This window comes from Chiloscyllium plagiosum, chromosome 4, assembly GCF_004010195.1.
Source record: "Chiloscyllium plagiosum isolate BGI_BamShark_2017 chromosome 4, ASM401019v2, whole genome shotgun sequence".
Classification (NCBI taxonomy): Eukaryota; Metazoa; Chordata; class Chondrichthyes; order Orectolobiformes; family Hemiscylliidae; genus Chiloscyllium; species Chiloscyllium plagiosum.
In genome coordinates this window covers 124057382-124082229 of record NC_057713.1, presented here as the reverse complement: position 1 = coordinate 124082229, position 24848 = coordinate 124057382, and the positions used below count along the sequence as shown (strand labels likewise).

Genomic DNA, 24848 nt, shown 5'->3' with positions numbered 1-24848 from the left:
CAATAAAAAGCACTTAGAGAACTTGGACATAGTCCTTAGTCATTTCTCCAAGGCACATGTATGCTTTAGTAGGAAAAAAATGTGTGTTCCAGGCACTCCAAGTGACTTCTTTGAGCTACAGAGTTGACAAGACTGGGTTACTTCCATTAAAGTGAGGGTGTCAAAGGTGCCACCGATCCCATGTCTGTGCCAGAGCTTAGGTCTTTCCTTGGGCTGGTGAACTATTACAGAAAGTTTATATGTAGCCCAGCCTGACACACCTACATCTGCTAGTGAAAAATTGTCAGCCTTGGAAATGGCCTCATACCCAAGAGGTAGCCTTTAGAGAAGTGAAGAAACAACCGTCATTGTCTATAGTGTTAGCACACTGTGATCCCAAACGAAATCTAATACTAATGTGTGATGCCTCCCTGTATGGTATCGGGGTAGTATTGACTCACAGATGGTCCAATGGATAGGAATGCCCAGGAGTGCAGAGTGCAAATATACCCAGATAGAGAAGGAAGGTTTGGCAGTCATCTTTGGTGTGATAAATTTCAACCAATGGACATAAACTTGTAATAATAACAAACCACAAACCCCTGCTATGGTTACACAAAAAGGGCAGGGCCCTGCTCCCCATTGCTTAAGGTTGAATTCAGCATTGGGCTCTCATTCAAAATGTATACTAAGCTGGAACATCGTCTGGGTGGCCAAGTAGCAAATGTGGATGTCTTGAGCTTCCTTCTGTTGCCAGAAACATCACAGGTAGTGCACCACCGGAAGAGTCCGTTTTTAAACTTTGTGGACACCCTTCCAGTCACTGCTGACAATATCAGATTGTGGACACAAAAAGATCCAGTCCTGATAAAACTAAAAGTGCGGTGGTGATGGGGGAAACAAAAGGGCCTTCACAACCAGAATTGAAACCTTTCTGGATCCAGCAAGACCAGGTTACCCTAAGGACACCATTTTATTGTGGTGAGAAAGAGTGATTGTCCTGTTCTACCAGGTTTATCCATGGTGTTCAAATGAAGACATTGGCAAGAAGTTATGTCTAGTCACCAGGATTGGACGTAGACATAGTCGCGTTGGTAGTGGGGAGAAGATTCTGCACCAAGTTAAATCTAATTTTTCCAGACCTGGGGGAGAATAAAATGGCATCAGGAACGGCAGTGTTGGACACAAGATCTCTCTAAGTGATAGAGGCAGTTAATTTCAGGGTTTGAAGTTTGGTGTCGAAACCAGGGGAATAGTCCTGCATGGTAAGGAGGCAGGTTGATGCAAGGTCAAGTCCTGTGATGTAGAATGTTCAAGTGGGCATGGTAGTCCTGTGCAAGCACATGGACCACATGAAAGCAATAAACGCACAAAGAGGGCAGGAGCAAAACAAATCCGGCTCCTCAGAATAGCCGGAAAGGCTGTTGGAACCCATGGAACCCCCTCTGTCTAGCATTGAAGAAACCTTGGAAGAGGCCATTTCCATGAATGTGGCGGAGCTGCTGGCGGAGATGGACAAAATGGATGTTGCAGTCTCAATTTGTTTACTGCCTGAAGAAGAGAATGAATTTCTTTCAAAATGCTTCTGGTGCAAGAGGCGGGCTATGATCTGGTACATACTGCCTGTATCCGAGACTGAGTTGAGGAATTGGATCTGGTGTAAAAATGCCTTAGGAGAAACTTCAAGAAAAACAACAGACCTACATCCCCAGACTAGGAGGAGGGATACAGTGATTGTAATGAGGTCAACCAGGTGAATGTCATAGAATATGAGTTCCTTGATTGGGGCTGTTAACTGGTCCAATCAGGGAGCCCTGGCTGACACATATAAACAGGGGTGTCAGAGGTTCTGTTCACTTTGACAGCTGGCTCTGAAGAAGCCAGACCAATGTCAAGGACTATGCATGTAAATAATGGGTGACTTGGACTTGGTGACAGGATAGCAGCCTGTGGAGTTACTTCAGAGAGAAACTTTAGAGAGGTGTTTAGCTTCCTGAGTATTGTGGGAGAGCATTCAATCACTTTTGTGATTAATGCTTTGTAATGGTGAAAAGCTTTAGAGAGTTGGGGAGTTGAATTGTTTACAGCAGAGTTCCCAACATTCTCCGGTTCTTGTTGCCACAGTACTTGTGTGACTGGTCCACTTATGTATCTTATCAATGGTAACCATCCAGGATGTTTAAATAGCTGAAATGTTGAAAAGAAGATCTGTTGCAACATTTTTGCTGAAACTTCAAGTTTATTTTCCTTCGCTTCTTGGATGGCTAACTTTGGTAATATGTAGAGCTCAGAAAGTTTGAGAAAACTATTAAATTTCTTCTACAATCATACTAAGTCACATTAGACCAATCAATTAAGTCAACAGTTCATAGATTATGTATGTAGAACATCTATGCAAAGTTGTTCCCTAATTTTATTCATTTTTGTAAATTTTGTGCTATTTTTCATCACCATCTTGTTGATCAGAAGAGAATTATAGTTCCCACTGTACAAATATCTACACAGCTCCTCATTTTTATGTTTATTGACTTTGGGGATTTAGAAGTTCGAGCACCTGTTTCTGTGACAGTCAAAAGCCTCGATAGTATTGTGGACAACATTCTTATTTCTGTTTGTTTAGAAAAGCCAGGGGTTCAGTTAAAGCATTTATTTTCATTCTTTTATGGATTCTTGAAGTTTCCTTAGTCAGGTCTGAATTGGTAGTGTTTGTAAAGGTGTAGTTGATACATTTATTCACATCACTTGTTTCAGTTTGAAAAATGTTTTTGACAGCAGAGGTTGGAACACAACAGGATAGTTCCACTCAAGATATTTTGCAACACTTTATTATCAACATGGACTTTTCTTTAAAACTTTACTATAAAGACGTCTGTCCATGTTTCAAATATTGCTCATTTTAATCAAATAACAACCCACATCTATGGCCAGTGGTGTCCTGCAGGGATCAGTGCTGGGATCTTTGTTGTTTGTAATATATACACACACACAAACGCACACACACATATATAGAGGAGAATATAGAGGCTTGATTAATAAGTTAATAGATGACATAAAGATTGAGGGAGCTGCGGATAGTGAGGAGGATTGCCAGAGGATGAAGCAGGATATAGATAAGCTGGAAACGTTGGTGGAGAAATGGCAGATGGAGTTTAATTTGGCCAAACGCAAGGTAATGTGTTTTGCAAGACCTAAGGAAAGGGATGTATACAGTAAATGGCAAAACACCTCACAGCATCAACATCTGGATGGATCTTGGCATACACGTCTACTGTTCCCTGAAAGTTGTAACAGAAGAGGATGAGTAAGCCAAGAATGTAAATAGCAGGCTTGCTTTCATCGTTTGGGACATAGAGTATAAAAACTGGTAAGTCATGTTGTAGCTGTGTGGACTTTAGTTAGGCCATATCTAGAATATTGTGTATAGTTTTGTTTGCCACACTACCAGACTGAGAGGGTGCAGAAATGGGTTACCAGATGTTGGCTGGTATGGAGGGTATTTGCTACGAGGAGAGTTGGACAAACCTAGTTTGCTTTCATTTGAATGTAGGAGGCTGAGGGTCAACTTGATAGAGGTTTACTGAAGTGTGCGAGGCATGGATAGTCAGTGCCTTTTTTCCCAAGTCGAACTATCAGTTACTCAGGGACAGAGGTAACACGAGGTAAGTTTAAGGGAGTTGTAAGAGGCAATTTCTTTTACATAGACAGTAAGTGCCTGGAATCAGCTTCCAGAGGAGATGGTGGAGGCAGATACAATAGCAATGTTTAAGTTTACAGATACATGAAAAGGCAGGGAGTAAAGGGATATGGACCACATAGAAGAAAAGGTTTTTAGTTCAGAAAGCCATCATGTCTCAGTGGACCGAAGGGCCGGTTCCTGTGCGGTTCTTTGTTTTTTTGTTCTCTTTGTGTAAGAGTATCACAGAATTGTTGTCGCTCGGATGGAGGCCATTTGTCCGTAATGTCTGCATTGACTCTCCAAGTTAGCAATGAATTTAGTATCATTCTCTCGCCTTCTCTCATAACTACCTCCCTTTTTAAATAATGGTCTAATTCAATATTGTTTCAAACCTTAACCATTCACTGCATAAAAATGTTTTTCCTTTCATTGCTTTTGCTTCTTTTGACTTTTTTTCCCACCTATGTTCTCAAGTCAAAGAGTCGTAGAGTCATAGAGATATACAGCACAGAACGTCCTCTGTCCTTTTATGGATGGGGATCATTCTTCCAATCTACCTTCTGGAACCACTGATAGTTTTGAATAACTCTTTAAGCTACTTCTCTGTCTTTTTTTCTTAAAAGGAAAATGATCCTAACTTCTCCAATCTTCCAAACTTCCTAACTGAACTTCCTCATTCCTAGAACAGTTGTCATAGATCTTTTCTGCACTCTTTTTAATGCCTTCATTTAGACTGCATCAAAACTGAACTTGTATCTGTTAGTTCTTGGTCTTGTGTTCTATAATGCTCTTAATGAAGTCTCACTGAAACAGACCTTTCGGTCCAACTTATCCATGCCGAGCAGATACCCTAAATTAATTTAGTCCCTTTTGCCAGCAGATGGCCCATATCCCTCTAAACCCTCCTATTCATACACTTGTCCAGATGCTTTTTAAATGTTGTAATTAAACCAGCCTCCACCACGTCCTGTGGCATCTTTTTCCATACAAACACCATCCTCTGTGTGAAAAGGTTTCCCTTTAGGTTCTTTTTAAATATTTCCCCCCTCACCCTAAATCTATGTCTTCTAGTTCTGGACTCCCCCACCTCAGTGAAAAGACCTCGTCTATTTACCATATTCATGCTCCTCGTGATTTTTAAAACCTCTATAAGGTCACTCCTCAGCCTCTGATGCTTCAGGGAAAACAGCCCCAACCTATTCAGCCTCTCCCTATTGTTCAAACACTTTAACCCTGGCAACATTCTTGTAAATCTTTTCTGAACCCTTTCAAGTTTCACAACATCCTTCCTATAGGGAGAGACCAGAATGGCACACCGTATTCCAAAAGTGGCCGAACCAATGTCCTGCACAGCCGCAACATGATCTCCCAACTCCTATATTCGATGCTGTAACCAATAAAATAAAGCACACCAAGCGCCGCCTTTACTATCCTATCTACCTGTGATTTCACTTTCAAGGAACTATGAACCTGCACTCCAAGTTCTTTTGTTCAGCCATCCTCCCCAGGACCTTACTATCAAGTGTTTAAATGCTGTCCTGATTTGCCTTTCTAAAATGCAGCTCCTCACATTTATCTAAATTATACTCCATCTGCCACTCCTTGGCCCAGTGGCTCAACTGATCAATTGCATTTGATCTGCTTCATGTGAAAAATCTATAATTCTGATATGTGGTCCCGGGCTTTGTTGTTTTTATAACTAATGAACCTACTTTATGAGTTGTGATACATCTGCAATACAGGAGGGGTGAACCCAGATCCTCTAGCCGTGAGTAGGGACACTGCACCCATACTACAAATTCATCCTGGTGGTTTATAGAATTTGGCAGAGGAAGCTAAAATTTCATTTGTACATTATGTGTGATCATTACCAGAAATGTGGACATGCTTAGCTGTTGATATGCCCAGAAAATTGGGAAAGCGTGACAACACATAAAGTGTATACGTGAATCAAAGAACGAAGAAAATCTTACTAGTCTACCTTTGTTATTCCTTTTGTCAGTGTGGATTTTTAATGTTTGTTGTATGATGAGCTAATATTGTAGTAGAAAATAGAAATAAGTGGGTTTGAATCAATTGATACAAGTAACATTTATTGATATAAAAGTATTGGGATAATTGGGTTATATTTTAATTATAAATTAGAATAAATAATTTTTGCCCTGAACAACATAAGGGAGGTGCTGTACCTTCTAAGCTGATTCTCAATAAATTTCCACTTTAAATTTTCCTTGACATGCAGATTCAGCAATATGCTGCAATGGGATTTGAATTTTCATGTAACTGACAAAATTGTTAATCATTGCTGTGTTTTTATGCTTTTTACAAACTGACAGAGCAATGTTTACACTTCTTAATGGCTTCCTTTATGGTTGCTAATTGATTTGCTTCATTACCATATGCCATTAGAGTAGTGGAATGCAGTAAATGAGCTGTTTGATGCTCGAACATAATGAACTAATTAGGCTAATTAAAATCAATGCATGCCAATATTTAACCAAGAATTGGAATGCTACTTTTATCTGTGGAAGCCACCAACTCAGTAACTGAGATCTAATGCTGATTTATGAGTGCCTGATGATCATTAGTTGGAATAAATTGATTGTAGTAGTAAAAACAGCATTATTCAAGTAGATGATACTAAGTGCATTGTCAGGTCACCAAAAAGGGCAAGCTTACACATGTTGTAGATTGTCACCTTAAACCTCTGTTCGTATATCAGACTGCTGATGTGAAAACTTACTTTATTGCTCAGATGGTTATTAAATGGTATAAACTACTTTGTGTGATGGATTTCACAATGGTGGTGAAAATTTAAATAAGGAATTAAATTTTAAAATGACAAGCTTCCCAATTAACATACTTTTGTACCCATATGTTTTGGTGAGGGAAATACAAAAAATAATGATACAATTCAGAAGCATTGTCAGATGTATCAGAAATCCCTTTGCCAGTTCATCTATTCAGGTACAGGTGGCTTCAATGAGATTTTTTGCAGTTTGTGCTTGGACTATGATGTAGATAGGAAGCCATCTTTACAATATAAAAATGGGTGTAGATTGTTCTATTTTTAACCATGCAACTCACCCCAACTTTATTTAAAATGCCGTGGGAAGAATACATATTTGAGTAGGAGCTAGAGCAAGGATAGGAAATAACTCGACAGAGGCTGATATCCTATCACCAAGTCACCCTTTACGAACATATGGAGAGTCCATGATACTGATCCAGCTCCCTCAGAGCCAGCCCTCAGAGTGAACAGGATGTCTGACACTCCTGTTCTTATTTGTCAGCCAAAGGCTCCCTAACTGGATTTGATTAAAAGCCCCAATCAGGGAACTCATATTTTCTAAGGATGATCTGACTGACCTCATTGCAAGCGCTGCAGGATTGGAGACAATGTCAAATAAATGGTTTTAAGGAGATTTTTTTGAAGATGGGTTGAATGTAATGATTGAAGGCATGAGGTGTGAAATTAGGTTAGAGTTGATTCTCCTGGCACGGTAGGATAAGAACGTGTGAGAATTTGTAAACCACAGCTCTGAAGAAATTTTATTCTGCATAGGGATGTGATTGAAGGGCTTTTAGTAGGACACTCATAGTTTATGTAAGGCACGGTGGCTCAGTGATTAGCACTCCTGCCTCAAAGTGCCAGGGACCCAGATTCGATTCCACCCTCGGGTAATGTGTGGAGTTTGCACATTCTCCCCATATCTTGGTTTTTCCACTGGGTGCTTCAGTTTCCTCCCACAGTCCAAAGATATGCAAGTTAGTTGGATTGGCCATGCTAAATTTTCCATTGTGTTCAGGTATGTGTAGGTTAGGTGTGTTAGCCATGGGAAAGCAGGATTACAGGGATAGGGTAGGGGGATGGGTTTGGGTGGGATGCTGTTCAGAGGACTGGTGTGGACTTGTCGCGTCAAATGGTCTGTTTCCACATTGTAGGCTCCACATTCAACATGGAGCCTAAGGAGCGAGACTGTGACAAATGTAAACTTTCCCTCCTCCAAATCAAATGCTGCCCCTTGGTGACATCATTGGAAAGCACAGTGTTAGTTTTCCTGTAAACACTGGTATCCTTGTCATTACCACACTTGTTTTTTCTACTGTTGCAAAATTATTAGGTTGCTTATCCAATATCTTGTACTGGATGAGCCGAAATTTCTTCCAATGAAATGTTGGGAAATCTGAAGCAGTTGTTATCAGTCCCTTTCCCAAACTCTCTATATTGATTCCATATCTCTCTCTGGCAACAGTCTGAGATTAAACTAGCTATTTGCGAGCTTTGTGACTTCACTAAGACTACCTTTTTCTACCTGCATAACATCAGCGAACTTCATCCTGCCTGAGCCTATTTACTGCTGAAACTCTCATCCATGCTTTAATTACCTCTAGATTTTACACTTCAAATACATTTTAGCTGATCCCTCATTTTCTCTGTTCACCAAATTTGAGGTCTTCTAAAATTCTACTGCCCATATGTATTAACTCATTTCAAGTTTGGTATGGTACCCTTCTTGCTTTGTGGTATGCCTACATTGGTTCCCCGTTGTTATAGACCAGACTGGATTCCCTGAAGTGTATTATGGAAATAGCCTAAACCTTAACTTTTATATTTTGATGTGGAGGTACTGGTGTTGGACTGTGGTGGACAAGGTCAGAAGACTTCACCTGATGAAGGAGCAGTGCTCTTAAAGCTTGCAATTTCAAATAAACCTGTTGCACTATGACCTGGTGTGTGATTTATGACTTTATAGTTTTGAAAATGAAATTGTAAGTCGCTTTAATCAAAACACATTTTATTCTTACAATACAGTTAAAATAAAACAAAAAGAAGAATTTGCATAACTTGACTCCATTGAAACACTTAACAAACGAATGTATGTTTAGCCACTTGTCATCAAACGTTCCCATGTACACACCTTTTGGCAAAAATGCAATTCACAAAACAGGCATTATACTCACGTGCTGTTTCTTCATTCTAGCAGCAGAGAACTCAAATATTTAGTTCCAGCAGCCAGCAGAAACCTTCTCAACTAAATGAAAATAAAATTAAACCCTTCCTGGGTCTGTGGGAACTCTGACCCCACCCACTCATGAAAATGTCTGAAGGAGACATCTCAGCAGCACTGTTACAATACGTCGCTGCAAGAGAAACAGAACCAAACACATTTCTTAAAAACAGTACCATCACCCTGTCTTAATTTTAAAATTCTCATCCTTGTTTGCAAATATCATCATGACCTGGCATCTCTGTCTGTCTATGTAATCTCTTCCAACCCACAACAGTATGAAATGCCTATATCTTCTAATTTTGGCCCCTTAAGTATCCCTGATTTTATCATGGCACTATAGCTGACTGCGTCTTCGGTTGCTCAAGACATAAGTGTAAGCTGGCCCTAAATTTAGCAAGAGAAATGAGAGCATAGTGTATATCTGGAGCAAATTCAAAGTGATGCCATCTGGAATGCACTAATATTGTAGTTGAGATTAAAAAAACTGTTACACTTCAGTATTTTTCTAGGTAACTATAAACCACAGGCAAGCAACTACAGTTCTGTCAGTTTAACCTTAATGGTGGGCTGGCTTCGAGAAGTTGTAATTCAGGACAAAGTTATGTTGGAAACCAAGCATGGAACTTCTGTTCAGGAACTTGCATGCAACTAATTTGCTGAAGTTTTTTGATGGGGTACAAATAAGACCAAGAGATGTTTTCATCAGGCAAAGAGGGGTGAATGACTTCGTTGTCTTTTCATCACATCAATGGATATTTAAGAATTTGAGAAGATGGAATTGCCAGACCAATATAGATAGTTTATAATTACCCGTTCAGCGCTGTAATTACCCAACTCTGGAGTAATTGGGACTTGAACGCAAGGCTCCCAGCTCATGGATCAGGACACTATAACAGCCTACCACAACTGCCAGGCCGGTACAGTTCATTCCGCCAAATTATTAATGTGCTGGTTGTAAAGAATTAGCCAACAGGTTTCCTTGAATTTTACATTGATTGACCTGAAACTAATCTGGGTAAAAACATTTGACAAGTTTACACCTGTCTTGAAATCACAGCATTCAATCCATGAACACTATGACAAAAACAATGGATGAAAACTGCTTACAGTACTCCAGATGTGGTCTCACAAGAACCTTGTACAGTTGCAGTCGGACTTCCCTACTCTTATGCTCCAACTCCCTTGAAAGAAGGACCAACATTCCATTAGCCTTCCTGATTATCTGTGACATTGTATGCTAGCATTCTGTGTTCAAGGACAAGTACTCCAAATCCCTTTATATTGCAGCTTCCTGCAGTTTTTCCCATTAAATGATCGCTATCTTAGTATAGAGCACACAATTCTAAAAGGACATAGGTAAATTGAAGGCATCAATGGATAAGTGGCAGATGAAATTTGATGCAGAGGAGTGATTCATTTTGATAGGACAAATGCAGAGAGACAATATAAAATAGAGTGTCTAATTCTAAACGGCATGCAGGTCGCAAGAGTGGTTAATTTATGTTAAGAAACTTTACAGTATCCTGGGCTTTATTACTAGGAGCATAAAGTATAAAAACAAGGAAGTTGTGTTATATTTGTGGAGGACACTAGCTCATGTTCAACAGGAATATTGCTTCCAGTACTGGGCACCACACTTAAGTGAAGATGTGAGGGTATTAGAGAGACAATAGAACAGATCTGCAAGAATCGTTCCAGAAATGAGGAACTTCAGTTATGAAGGTAGATTGGAGAAGATGGGACTTTTTTCTCCTTGTTGAAGAGGCGAGTGAAAGGAAGTTTGATCAAGGTGTTCAAAATCATGAGAGGTGTGCATGCATAGGGAAAGGGTGTTCTCATTTGTGTAAGGATTGACAGTGAGTGGCCTAAATATTAGGTAATTGACAAAACGATGCAATGGTGACATGAAAAGCCGATGCAGTAAGTGGCAAGCATCTGGAATTCATTACTTGAGAGTCTGGTGGAGGACGATTCAATTGAGGCATTCAACAGAGAATTCGATTGTTATCTGAAAACAAAGAATCTGCTGGAGTTGAAGGAGTGAAATGAGGTATATTGCTTTTACAGAGAGTTGGTGCATAGAAAATGGACTAAATGGCCTCCTTTTGTGCCGCAGCAATTCTAACAATTCTGTGATCCTATGCTATTTTGAATGATGCCATTCAATCCAATGTTAAAGGGAACTGTTGTCTATCATGCTTCATGGACAAAATCTGGAAATGAGAATCTTTAAAACCCTTAAAAGGGAAGTACCCTTTATTTCTGCTAACCATATTTCCTTTCTTTTTATGTATTGTAGTTTCCTTCCCTTCACTTGAGGAGTATTCCATTGGAGCAAGTTGTGAAACCAGCACTTCGTTGTTCAACTATGTAAGTACAGAGTTAAAGACATTTTGTCTGCCTTCGGTCAAGCTGTGTAATCCAATGGCTTTTCAATGTGCTCCACTGGAATGGAAACAAAAATAGGTACGACTTGTGCAATGCATACTGTACCTAAAAAAAAACCAAAGAACTGCAGACGCTGGAAATCAGAAACAAAAACAGAAATTGCTGAAAAGACAGAAATTGCTGAAAACATTGGATTGAATGGCATCATTCAAAATAGCATAGGATTACAGAATTGTTAGAATTGCTGCGGCACAGAAGGAGGCCATTTAGTCCATCTTCTATGCACCAACTCTCTGTAGAAGCAATATTGGTAGCATCTGTGGAGGGAAAGCAGTGTTAATGTTTTGGGTCCAGTGATCAGTTCTGAAGAAGGGTTGCATGCTGTGCCTAGTTGAACCAAATATATTTTGACCTAGCAAATCACCCTTAAATGAATTGCTGGATGTTGTTCAATAATCGGTCAAAGAACATCTCAGTTTTTTCCTTAATTGTAACTAAAATATTGTGCATACTGGAAATCTGGAAAACAGAAAGGCTGGAGCAACTCAGCATCTGTGGAGAGAAAAACAGTGTTAAAGTTTTGAATTTTTGACTCTTCCTTGGAACAAAGTAGGTTTCTCCAGTACTTTATGTTTTTATTTTAGTTTTTTTCTTCTTCTTCTTTGGTCTAGAAGAAGAAAGTGGGTGCTCTTTAGCTCATGTGGAAATTATTCCCCACTTTTGGCTTATTTATTTTGACCCTGACTGGAATCCCTTTCTTCCTACCCCTCGGCTAGCACAAGGGCCAGTTGATCTGCTTCACCAAGGACCATCAGCAGAATACCTATTAGCCTCCGAATGTTCATCATCATCAATAAATGAGGCCCATATCTGAATTTCATCTTCAAGCTGGCACATTCTGGAATTCGTATTGAATTTATTTGGATGGAACTAATTCGGTTTCCAGAGAGTTTGGCACTTCACTGTTGCCCTGCAATTTTTTAAACTCTAATATTTTTAAAAACAACAAAGGGCATGTTTAACCAAATTGTCAGTTGCAGGATGTAAGGGTTATTAGTACAATTATGTTCCTAGCCATATTTATATAAGATCAGTTAATATAATACCAGTCAAATTGATATGAAATTATTGAAGTATTTGTAATGGTTGTAAAACCATAGAGCTTTCCCTGTTGTTTAGACTTCCTCAGCTGGAAAGTTTTGACATCTGCTAGTTTGGAACAGTTGTCAGCAGCAGGGTAGCTGCTTTCAGGAACAGTTGGCTGCATGGCTGCATGCCAGCTTGTACCATCTGTGCACCTGACATTTCTTTCTAATTAACAGAGGGGTTAATTGTTTTGACAGGCTCAAGTGTAGTGTCTAACATTACCCAAGGGAGATACATAAGTGTAGGAGTGGCAGGGAACTGGAAATGGTGAAACTAGCATTCTGTTGTCAGACATTGGTTAACAGCAACTGATGGTTTTACTACCTAGGCATTTGCAATAAGGTTGAACAATTTTTCTGATGAATTATGCCTATCTGTTGTAATAATATAGAAGGAATTGAGCTTAGCAAGGCAAAGACCACTGCCTTGAGGCAATTGTGGGGGACCAATTTGCATGTTATTACTGCATATTCATACCTAATTTTGTTAGACCATGCTAATAGAATAAAATGGCAGTATAAAAAAACCTACCCTTGACTCTGTAGCCAACAAAGCTTACGCATTTCTCTTTTTCTTTCAATTCTGATTGCTAATCATTTAGGTAAAGATTCAGATAATGGCAGAAATGCTATTTGTTGGTCACGCCACATAACCTATTCTGTATCCTGAGAGATTATTTATTTATTTCAGTTTTGTATAGTATTCATAATAGTAATTTTAAATGGTTCACAGCTGTTCTGAATGTGGAACACTTGGACAATGAAATTACACTGCATGCTAAAAATAGATACCACTTTTAAATTATGATTTAAGTTCAGCAATATTTTCACACTGCTTTCTATCTTTACATTTTTCATGAAAATGCTTTCAGATGTAACAGGATATTTAATCAGTAATGTGTATTACCCGGATTTCACACTGAACTTAGCTCTCAAAACTTGTGTGAGAAGACTGGACTTTTAGATCAGAGGAAAGTAGTCTTTATTTTAACTTTTAAACATCAAATAAATATTTTGCCTTTATAATTAATAATTGTCATTGCATAAGCTGCAGTTTTATCAACGTTTTTGTTATTTTGTTTCACGGGTTTTGGCGTTGCTGGCTCAGTAGTCATTTGTCACCCAACACCAATTGCTGTTGAGAAAGCAGTTGTGAGCCAACTTCCTGACCACTGCAGTTATGTAATGCTGATATACCAATAGTGCTGCTCAGAAAATTTCCAGGATTTTGACACAGAAATGGTGAAAGGTTGGTGGTGTAATACTATGTCACACTGATGTATGAATTGGTGGCAAACTTGCAGTTGGTGGTTTTCTTAAATCACTGCTGTCTTAGACTTTCTTCAGTGGGTAAAGGTTGTAGGTTTGGAAGATACATTTGAAGGAGACATGGTGAGTGCTGCACTGTGTCCTGTAGATTGTATGCAATGTGACCATAGTGTGCTAGTATAAGACTTTGGGATGCACTTTAACTTAAGTTGGAATACCAAAATCAATTATAGTTATAAACTGAGTGTGAGAGAAAGCCAATCTAAAAGTCTATTAGCCCTGATTAATTTCAAGACATATTCCAGACATAAATACGTCTTCAAAGGTTTTCACAAATTTTAGTAAGTTTTTTGGAAAAGTACAAAAGAAATCTGTTTTGTTAAGCAGTTTTTTGGTCAATCCAGTGTGTGTGCTGAAAACACACAGCACGTCAGCCAGCATCCAAGGAGCAGGAGAATCAACGTTTCGGGCATAAGCCAGTTCACGTTGGAATACCAGTTTGTGACACTAGTTGCCTGAGCACGTGCCTCTTATTCTGTTTTATTGACCACTTTCTTCTATCTTTAGTCTTCATGTTTGGGGCACAAACCTACCAAGAAACATCATGTATTGGCCTCTGCTATCCACAATCCCCTTTACATGATTAGATACATCCTAATTTCTAATTGACTTATTAGTGCGTGAACAGTTCATGGCCAATTTTGGAATGGTAAGGTAGTGTCTGCCCAATTCCTAATCAGTTTCTTTAAAAGCAATGGCCATTTTATTGATATCTTTTCCATCTGTCTCCTGGTTCATTCTTTGACATTCCAATCACTTTATAAGGTCAGCCCCTTTGGGATAGCTCGCCCTTTGTTTACCAAATCTCTACCTGGAAAAGGTGGCCACCTGCTTAGAGTGTGTGTGTCACCTTTTTGTGATTTGCTATACTCCCAAATGTTCCAACTGGTACATTTAAAAAGTTCAAAACAACTATAAGATTGCAAAATTTATCACAAAACCTAATACCAGAAAGTTATATAGTTAGATATATATTCCCATTGGTTAGTTATATATTTTAAGTTTCAAAACTAAATGAATCGAAGCATTTACTTCAAAACATTTTACAATTCATATTAGCTTGAACCATTAAAGCAACCAAAAAGTTGCACATATTACTTTTGATCTGGACAATAATTTATGGCTCTTTCCCTTACAAGAACTGTTTTACAACTAACCACAATTGCACAAAATATCAATTTTATCCTCATTTGCTTAATCAAGCCAAACTTATTGAAAAATAACTCTATCTTACACTTGTGGTTTAGGGAGTGCATGTTTAAGGAAATGAATGTATCATATTATTTTAACTTAACTAATATTAGGTGGGTTAAGTGTTATTTGTGACTAATTAATGGGAATGGGGGGAGATTGTAAATTGCCCAATTTACAACAAGCCCCTCTGAGGTCTTTGGGCCAATCTTAACCAAACTTAGTGGACTCATACCACTGGTGAATAGTATATCATAGGGACATGATGTCTAAACACTTCTGTCAGGGTGGCTTTGGCATCATAACTGAGGATCCTTAGCCTTACCTACACTGTGTCTCTGCTAACACCATAAATTCACTGATTTAAGCAATTCTAAGAATATATTCCAGAAATGAATCTTCGTCACAAATACAGACTTTTCTTTCGTATTTAATTTTTGTTATATTTTATTTGTGTAAGATTTATGTAAGTTATATTCCAAGAAGCTTCACACCATTACTCAATGAAAGAGGTATGCAGGCAGCATTTAGAGCCAGGGAACATGTTAGAAAATGTCAAGCAACACTAAGATAAGGAGAAGGTGAGACAAGAGTGAGAATTTGACAGAGTGATAGTATGGAAGAAGAACCAGTGTTGCAGGAAAGAGATCAATTGCTTCAAAATGTTTTGATTTATGCTCTTCAAATTGATGAAAAACAAGTCCCAGAATATGATATTGACATTGAGATGTAAAAAGAACCACCTTCGGTCTTCTGGACAAGTTATAGTTTATGATTGTCATGCTAATAATGAGTCACATGACCTACTGAATATTCTTCTCATGGGAACAACAACAACATCAAAATACTTCTTGAAAAACATCAGAAAATGTAACAACTGGGTAATATCAGCAAGAAATCTGTTTTGGCTGAAGAGGAAAGAAGTTCTAAGGTCTATAATGAAATATTTAAAGTTGAAACGAACATTGTAAATGCATATTGTGGCACTGAAAATGTAGAGATTGATGCTACAGATGTTGTCTTTTGATATTGAAATATTCAGAGATAAACAAGTGTTGAGAAGATTAATGTTAATGAGGTTTTTAATCTTGAGGATTTACAGAATGAAGCAGGATATGGAGAAGTAGTATATGGTAGAAACTACAAGCAGGTACAGTTTCAGATCCAGTTTTTTTATGAACTGTTGTATTTAAAATCTTTTGCTGTGCATGAATGTTAATTATTATTTAATGAGTAAAGTAATTTACTGGCTCATGGGGCCAGTTAGCACAGTGGTATGTTTATTAGTGCTCGATTGCCCATCGCTTCCTGCATTACGAGTGGTCTGAGTTACATGTAACCTGTTGTGACAAAGTAATTTACATTTGCTATAATTTTGCTTTTGTAAATTTTTCATGAACTGTTGGTAAATATCAAAATTTTATTTTGTCTATGAACTACATCCTTATACCCAACAGAAAGAAATCAGAAGAGACATCAAAGTCCCACTTGGAAAGCTTAAAGTCCCAATTCATAGCTGGAGATCAGATGGTTGAAAAGCCTCCTGAGGACTTAAAGGAAGTGTTAAGTGACAGTCGTCTAAGTAAGGCTGAGGTATGTTTAGTTCTGTTATTCAAAGAAAATTGCATGAAGCAGAAAGTGCATGAATACCTTCCAAATCAGTTAGAGGCAATGGAAACAAGGCAAGTTAATGAATGGTGGTCACCATTGACCACAAAAATCTATCCATAAATGTTTAGTGGCTCAAGAGCATTAATTTTCTAGTTTTCTCATCTTCAATGTTTGTTTCTATTTGGAACCATCTACAAGAGATTGATTGCATCCAATGACAGGTATGCTTTTGACAGGCCAGTCAGCCAATAAAATGGAAGAATTCTCTCAGCAACTTCAGCAATTGTAAAGATACCAAAATAAAGATTGAGTTTTTCACATGATATTAAATGAGGAACATAATCATCAGAACAAATCAGTTTTTATTTTATTATTTTGGAAAATTTGCAATTTTTGAATGTTCCCTGGGAATGAGAGACCACAAATGGATAATTTGCTTTTCAGAGTTAGGGAGATTGCTCAGTCGGTATTACTTGGTACATCATTTAATAATGTAGCTATTCCTGGTTGAGTAAGACTGAACATTTTTACTGATTTCATCGTTATAATAGGGGATAAGTAGTTTGCCACAAATCTGTGATTTCTAATAATTTCATGCGCAAAGACTGTAACCGCGTGCCTTATGGAAGTAGAGTAACTTAAAAATTTCCAAAGTTAACTACATGTACGTATGCCAGATGTTGCGCTGGCTGCCTGGCTATTCATTATACAAAGGTCCCCGATTAATGACTCAGGACTTATGAATGCTCCTACTTACAAGCAAGATCCCATTTTACGGTTAATGTTAAGGTTCCAACATAGGAAAACATTTATTCGTAATACTAAACAGATATTTTATACTGTACTGTATTGTGTTTCAACTTATGAACAAACTAATTTACGTATGTATTCAGGAATGGAACCTGTTTGTAACCTGGGGACCTTTTGTGCGATACATTCTGTGCCAGTGTCCTACTTGTGGACCACTTTTAAAAATATATCCAAAAATATTAACTGCTGTGCAATTATGGTATTTTCTGTTTTTGTTTAGGATTTCATTTGTGTTCAATGTATTGTTTTAAACTATTTTGTTAATGTTCTTCATGCAATATGATCATTAGTCTTTGAGTTCCAAAATTAAAGAACCATTTAAAATGATTATTTGTGTGAATTTTCTGTAGCTTTCATTTTTATGAATTGTATGCTAAACTATTCTGCAACATTTGTATACCCTTAGAATACCCCATAAATTCATGATCTTCCTTGGAATGACCTAATATAATGAATGTAATATAAGTAAGATATCACATTCTTCTGCAAGGTCTGCAATGTTACAAATCATTGAAAATTTAGTTATAAAATAAAATACTTTCAGTCATTTTAAAAGTGAGGAAAATATCACATATTTCAATCACAAATCTTTGTCATAAAAAGCATAATTTCTACGTTTGTCTCTTAACTGATAGTCAATACATAATACAACTATAATGCTTTAAACAATCAAGATCCACTTTAATTACACCTCTATCTACTATTGTGCTTGAACTAAAACTATAGTGCAGTTTATATGGTAACAAAATTGGATTTTGGTGAATGTATTAAATGATAGAATGTATTTTGTCTACATTGTTCATGTTATGACTGAAATTGGAGGAGTCCACTGTCTTCTTGTTGTACCAATGCTCTGCCAGTCACAAGTAAAATTTAAATGTATAACCAAGTTTCCAATAAGGCTAGTTATACGCTATATATATAATGTTTAAAATAAAAAGATTTATCAGAAAATATCCCTTCGAAATGAACAAACTTATTGATTTTACGTGAAAATGAGATTTATTTATCAAAACTATGCTAATTAACAAACTTTTTAAGATGCGAAATTATAAATATCTCCCATTCATAATACCTGCCTGTTCATACCACCTCAAGGAAAATAAGAAGACAAATTTATCTGTAGAGGTTCACTTTGAACAACTCTTGGCTCATAATTGTCCAATTTTGAAGACAACAGGATAAGATGTTTTCAAATGGCTGTTGTTCTGGTATTCTGGCTCCTGTGGACTGATTACATACATTATATATGTACCTCCAATGGATCACCATAGATGCAATTGTTCATGAGATATCGAGACAAGCTCCCTCAGAGCCATCAGCATGAAGCAGCTCAATGAGTGTAAGAGATGCCACACTGATGAACAAGAACAATTTTAGCAGAGACAGGAAAGCTTATCTGCGTATTGTCTTTATTTCAGCAGGTTGGACACTAACTCCATCTGCATTCAGAACACTGTTTAAATGGAAATATTTAAACAGAAACTAACTCCCTGGCATTTATAAGCCCAGGTGGGTGGCTTCTAGAAAACAAGTTCAGTAATTCGCTAAAGTCAAAACTGAAAGAACTGCTGTGAATTAGAAAGAAAAACAGAAGTTGCTGGAAAAGCTCAGCATGTCTGGCAGCAGTTGTGAAGAGAAATCAGAGTAAATGTTTTGGGTCTGGTGACCCTTCCTCAGAATTAGTTAAAGCCATGTGATTTCTAAGAAATGCCTTGTTAACGAAAATGCACCAATATCCAAAGTGACCTTTGTTTTTATTTCAAAACGTACAGGTATGCACAATGCTAGAAAAAAAATGCATCTTCTGTAATCCTTCAAATCTCAAATCTTTCAAAAAATTACATGTGAAACCTTCATAACATCTGAATTTTTGGCGAAAATGGAATGCCAAAATGTAGACAAACATAAGCAGTATATTAAAAACATGTAATCACTTATTCCCGTTCACTCTTTACACGTAACCTCTCTGATATCTTCTTGGTACCTGCATAGTTGACAAAGCATTGCAGGGCAAAACAATGTTTATCTGATAAGGCTGTAATAACAAATTCTACTGGATCACCTAGAATTTTGATTTTTGTATTTTTCTGTAAGGCGAGGCTGGGAGGGAAGACATTGGAACAGCAATGGCAGGAGTTACTAGGGATAATTTGGGAAGCACAGGAGAAATTCATCCCAAGGAAGAAGAAACATATCAAAGGAAGGGCAAGGTAACCTGGCTTACATGGGAAGTCAAGGACAGCATAAAAGCAAAAGAAATAGCATACAATATGGTGAGTGGACATTGGACAGCTGGAAAATGAGACTGGAAAAGTAGTAATGGAGAACAAAGAAATAGTGGAGAAACTAATGAGATTCTTTGCATGAGTTTTCACAGTGGAAGACACCAGCAACATACCAGAACTTCAAGAGAGTCAGGGGGCAGAGGTGAGTGCAGTGGTCATCATTAAGGAGAGGATGCTGAGGAAGCTGAAAGGTTTGTAAGTGGATAAATGACCTGGACCGGATAGACTACACCCTAGAGTAATGAAGGAGTCAGCTGAGGAATTGTGGATGCATTGGTGGTGATCTTTTAGAAATCACTGTTTTGGTAAAAGTCCCAGACAACTGGAAAATGGCTAATGTAACACACCTTTTTCAGAAGGGAGGCAGAAAACAGGAAACTGTAGGCCAATTAGCATGACCTCACTCATTGTTAAGATATTAGATTCCATTATTAAGGATAAGATTGTGGACTTCTGGATTAGTGGTGCTGGAAGAGCACAGCAGTTTAGGTAGCATCCAATGAGCTTCGAAATCGACGTTTTGGGCAAAAGCCCTTCATCAGGAATAAAGGCAGTGAGCCTGAAGCGTGGAGAGATAAGCTAGAGGAGGGTGGGAGTGGGGAGAAAGTAGCATAGAGTACAATGGGTGAGTGGGGGAGGGGGTGAAGGTGATAGGTCAGGGAGGAGAGGGTGGAGTGAATAGGTGGGAAAGGAGATATGCAGGTAGGACAAGTCCGGACAAGTCATGGGGACAGTGCTGAGTTGGAAGTTTAGAACTAGGGTGTATCCCGGAGATGTTCCCTAAAGCGCTCTGCTAGGAGGCGCCCAGTCTCCCCAATGTAGAGGAAGCTGCATCGGGAACAACGGATACAATAAATGATATTAGTGGATGTGCAATTATAAGATTGTGGAATACTTGGAAGTTCATGGTAAAATAGGGCTGAGTCAGCATGGCTTCATTAAGTGGTGGTTATGCCCGACGAATCTGTTAGGATTTTTCGGGGAGGCAGCGTGTAAGTTAGACAAAGGAGAGCCAGTGAACATGTCTATTTGTAGTTTGAGAAGGCCTTTGACGAGGTACAGCGCTGGAGGCTGCTAAATAAGGTATAGTATTCAAGGTAAGGTACAGCAATGGATAGAGGATTAGCTGATTAGAAGGCGGCAGAGGGTATGGAAAAATGAGTCCTTTTTCAGGAAGGCAGCTGGTGATTAGTGGAGTTCCACAACGTATTAGGACCACAATTATTCATGTCATAAGTTAATGATCAGGATGAAGAAACTGAGGGCATTGTTGCTAAATTTGTAGATTACACAAAGATACGTGGACGACTAGGTAACTTGCTGAAACTGGAAGGCATGGCCAGTCTAGGAGAATGTGCAAGGAAGTGGCAGATGGAATACAATATGTGGAGATATCAGGTTATGCAATTTGCTAGGAAGAATAGAGGCATAGTCTACTTTCTAAATGGGATAATGTGTTGAAAATCTGAAGCACAAAAAGACTTGGGTGTCCTAGTTCAGCATCCTCTTAAGGTTAACATGCAGGTTCAGTTGGCAGTTGGAAAGGCAAATGCAATGTTAACATTTATTTGCGGGCTAGAATACAAGAGCAGAGATGTACAGGTAAGGCTGCTTAAGGCTCTAGTCAGACTATATTTGGAATATAGTGAGCAGTGAGGGTCCCGTATCTAAGGGAGGATGTATTGGTATTTGAGGGGGTCCAGAGGAGGTTTACAACAATGATCCTGGAAATGAAGGGCTTGTTATATGAGAAGCAGTTGAAGTCTCTGGGTCTGTGCCCGATGGAGTTTAGAAGGATGAAGGGGTAACTCATTGAAAATTACAGAATACTGTGAGGCCTGAATAGAATGGATGTAGAGAAGATGTTTCCATTAGTAGGGGAGACTAGGACTCGAGGGCACAGTCTCAGAGTTAAGGAACGATCCTTTAGAACCAAGATAAGGAGGAGTTTCTTCAGCGAGAGGGTGGTGAATCTATGGAACTCATTGCTGTAGAGGGCTGTGGTTGCCTCGTGCTTGAGGATATTTAAGTTTAGTGGATAGTTCTTGATTGGTAAATGGGCCAAGGATTAGTGGGAGACGGCAGGAGAATGTGGCAGAGAAACAAATCATCCATGATCGATTAGAAATGCTGACTCAATGGGCTGAATGGCCTAATTCTGCTCCTATGTTTTATGCACATTATCTTATGTGGCAAATGCCATGAGATTCTTGGACACCACAGACTTTACTTTGAAAGTTGGGACATAATTTTAAAAAGCGTCTTTTTGCTAGGTATCCCTGCAGTCAAACATATTGCAACTATGAACCCATCAGTGGATGATGTGTGATCTAACATGCCAAAAACACACCACTAACTTGACCTCTTCATCTCAACTCACTGTTGGGAAATCAAAATTCCATATCCTGTCTAATTAAATTATGCCACATGTCTTGTTCCTTGCTTTTGCAAGCTTCACAAAATCTCCCCTGTCTTTACAAATTGAAATTAATTTCCTTGCTTCCGATCTATTTTCTGTGATTTATATTCTTTGTGTTGAATGCAACTACTTTCTGTCCACATGTTGTCTAAAGTGTCACAAAGGAACCAGCAGCAATAATCCTTGCGTAATCTCACTGACACCTATTTGGGACTTCTCATCATTTTGATGAAGTTTCATTCATAACCTTCTTTGTATTTTCTGGTGTGGCCAACTTCCAGTTCCTCTCATTAGCTTAACTCAATTTCACATCTTTCTATTTCATGGACCCTCTGTTTGTATCACATTAGAAACCTTGTTGACAACAAATGATTGGCTTTCTTATGTGCAGTCTCCTTGATTGTCCCTGTTTTAAAGGTTATTGTTATGCTTGCCACTTTCCAATGCTGGGACATTAACTTAGTTCTGACAATCCTCAGAGATAATGACAAGAGTGTGACCAGTTGACCAATTAATGCTTTGTTTTCCTCTAACTGTTTGTAGATGGAAATGTGTTACTGGAAAAGCGCAGCAGGTCAGGCAGCATCTAGGGAACAGGAGAATCGACGTTTCGGGCATTAGCCCTTCTTCAGGAATGAGGAAAGTTGGTCCAGCAGGCTAAGATAAAAGATAGGGAGGAGGGACTTGGGGGAGGGGCGTCGGAAATGTGATAGGTGGAAAGAGGTCAAGGTGAGGGTGATAGGTCAGACTGGGGTGGGGGCGGAGAGGTCGGGAAGAAGATTGCAGGTTAGGAAGGCGGTGCTGAATTTGATGGATTTGAAGAGCTTCTGTGCAGAGGAGATGACCTGGGGGGTGCAGTGAGAGAGGGACTCACTGAAACCTTTGTAGAGGGAGAAAGAGAGCTTCTTCAAGGAAGGCATCCTTGTAAGAGGATTCGCAGTAGGTTGAAATCTTTGAGGAGAAAGTGAGGTCTGCAGATGCTGGAGATCAGAGATGGAAATTTGTTGCTGGAAAAGCGCAGCAGGTCAGGCAGCAGCTGGAAAAGCGCAGCAGGTCAGGCAGCAGCTGGAAAAGCACAGCAGGTCAGGCAGCAGCTGCCTGACCTGCTGCGCTTTTCCAGCAACACATTTCCATCTCTGATCTCCAGCATCTGCAGACCTCACTTTCTCCTCTTACTGTTTATAACCAACTTATCTAAAATTCTGATTGCAGTTCCTGCAATTAGTCTTGAGTGTATTTTTGAAGTGGAGTTCAGCCTCCATGCTGTCAAAATTATTACTGTTCTCTGTGAATACAGAAGGAAAAAAGCTTATTGCATATCATGTACTATATCACTTTTACGGACTGAACTTCCCCATTGTGGAGGGGAATAACATTGGAACCTCTTCTTGCGGTGAATTGCCTTTTGCTATTTGCCACAGCAAATGAGAGTTGTTCTGATGCTGGCTGTGAGATCTTTGAGTTTGCTTATAACATGCTGCTTCTGTTGTTTGGTATGCATACTTTACCAAATTGTAGCTACAAACAGGCAGACACCTCATGTTTAGGTTTATTCCTTGGTTGGGGTTCAGTTTCGCTGGTTTACAAAGTAGTGTGATGCCAGTAGTGTGGCTTCACTTGCCATTACTGGCTCAAGTTACCATGAAAGACTGTCCTTCTCAACCTCTCCCTTGCCTGAGGTATGGTAGTCCTCAGATTAGATCTGTCACCAGTCTCATCTCTCTCTTTCTCTAATGAGAGTACAGCCCTAACATCTGGTAAGACTGTAGCAACTTGCCTTGAATCCTTGGCTAGATCTCAATGGTAGAGTGTTGTGCTGGATCATCAGATGATGGGTTGCAGTTGAGTGCAATTCTGCTACAAGTGGCCCACTGCATCATATGGATGCAAATTTGCATAGTTAGATCTGTTCTCACTGTCTTCCAATCACTGCGGGGGTAGTGCCACAGTGAATGATGAATTTAAGTATAAAGATGAGACTTTTGAACAAGTACTAAATGGTCGTTATTTTTACCAATTGTTATGGTGGTAAATCTGAACAATTGAAGACTTATGGACATTTCTAACTTTTAATTCCAAAATGTGATTTTAATCCACAGTAAATCAAGACTACCTATACAAATTTACTATTGTCTAGCAAAGCCCTGTGTGGGAGCTAAGGTATGCCACACCTATATGGTTTCAAGGAAACTTTAAATTGAAAGAAGGAACCATATAAGGGAGAGATAAAATCAAGCTGGCTACCTCACCTGTTCTCAGCAAAAAAACCTCCTCTTGCAGCCTTTTTCTGTGCTCAAAACAAAGGATTAAGAACTGACAGTAACTCTGGTCTGTGTGTGCTAATGAAAAAGTGCTAGTGAACTAAGGTATTCACCTTGGTTTGAATGGTAGTGTGCAGAGAAGGGCACAGTTAAAGAACGACTACCTATTCACCCCAGCAATTCAGATAAAAAGATGGTGTTACTCTGACTGCTAGAAGCCAACTTGCAAACAAATTCAAAATGAAATAGGACAACCGGGGGAATCTCTCACTTTGAGGCTGTTAGCTGACTACCATCAAAAGGAAATAGGGGAAAGGAATTTCAAAGAAAAGCTAGAAATCCCAAAACTGACTTCAATTATCACAGTTCCAATATCCATACTCCCCAAGAGACCTTGATCAGATATCTGCTATCTTTTATCTTTTATTAGACTCATTTCATATTCCTATTTTTAATGCGTATGTGTTGTGTTATTTCTTTTAACATTTAGTAACTAATAAATAAACCCTTTTGTGAACTGACAAAAACCTGGCTACATTGATTAATTTTTAAAATTTAAATTTATTTTGTCTGGGCAAAAGGCATCCATGAGGAAGGGAGCCCTTTTAAATTAACCTTGTTGAGACAAATCAAGGCAGGTGAATAAATAAGGGGAGCCAGTTTACTCCTCCTTGTTCTGAAGTTTACTGATTTGCAGTATGAATCAATTAGCATCTGAAGCCATGAGACTTCATGT

At 38.7% G+C, this 24848-nt stretch overlaps 1 protein-coding gene across 6 annotated transcripts in view; it reads left to right on the top strand.

Moving 5' to 3' along the window:
- The window catches only part of LOC122549388 (polyamine-modulated factor 1-binding protein 1-like), a 508658-nt gene that overhangs the window by 62310 nt on the left and 421500 nt on the right, over positions 1 to 24848 (top strand). For all 6 annotated transcript variants that reach the window (XM_043689125.1, XM_043689128.1, XM_043689124.1 and 3 more), the window contains 2 exons: positions 10970 to 11040; positions 16181 to 16316. In XM_043689125.1, coding sequence (XP_043545060.1) covers positions 10970 to 11040; positions 16181 to 16316 — 207 coding nt within the window. The remainder of the gene's footprint in view (positions 1 to 10969; positions 11041 to 16180; positions 16317 to 24848) is intronic.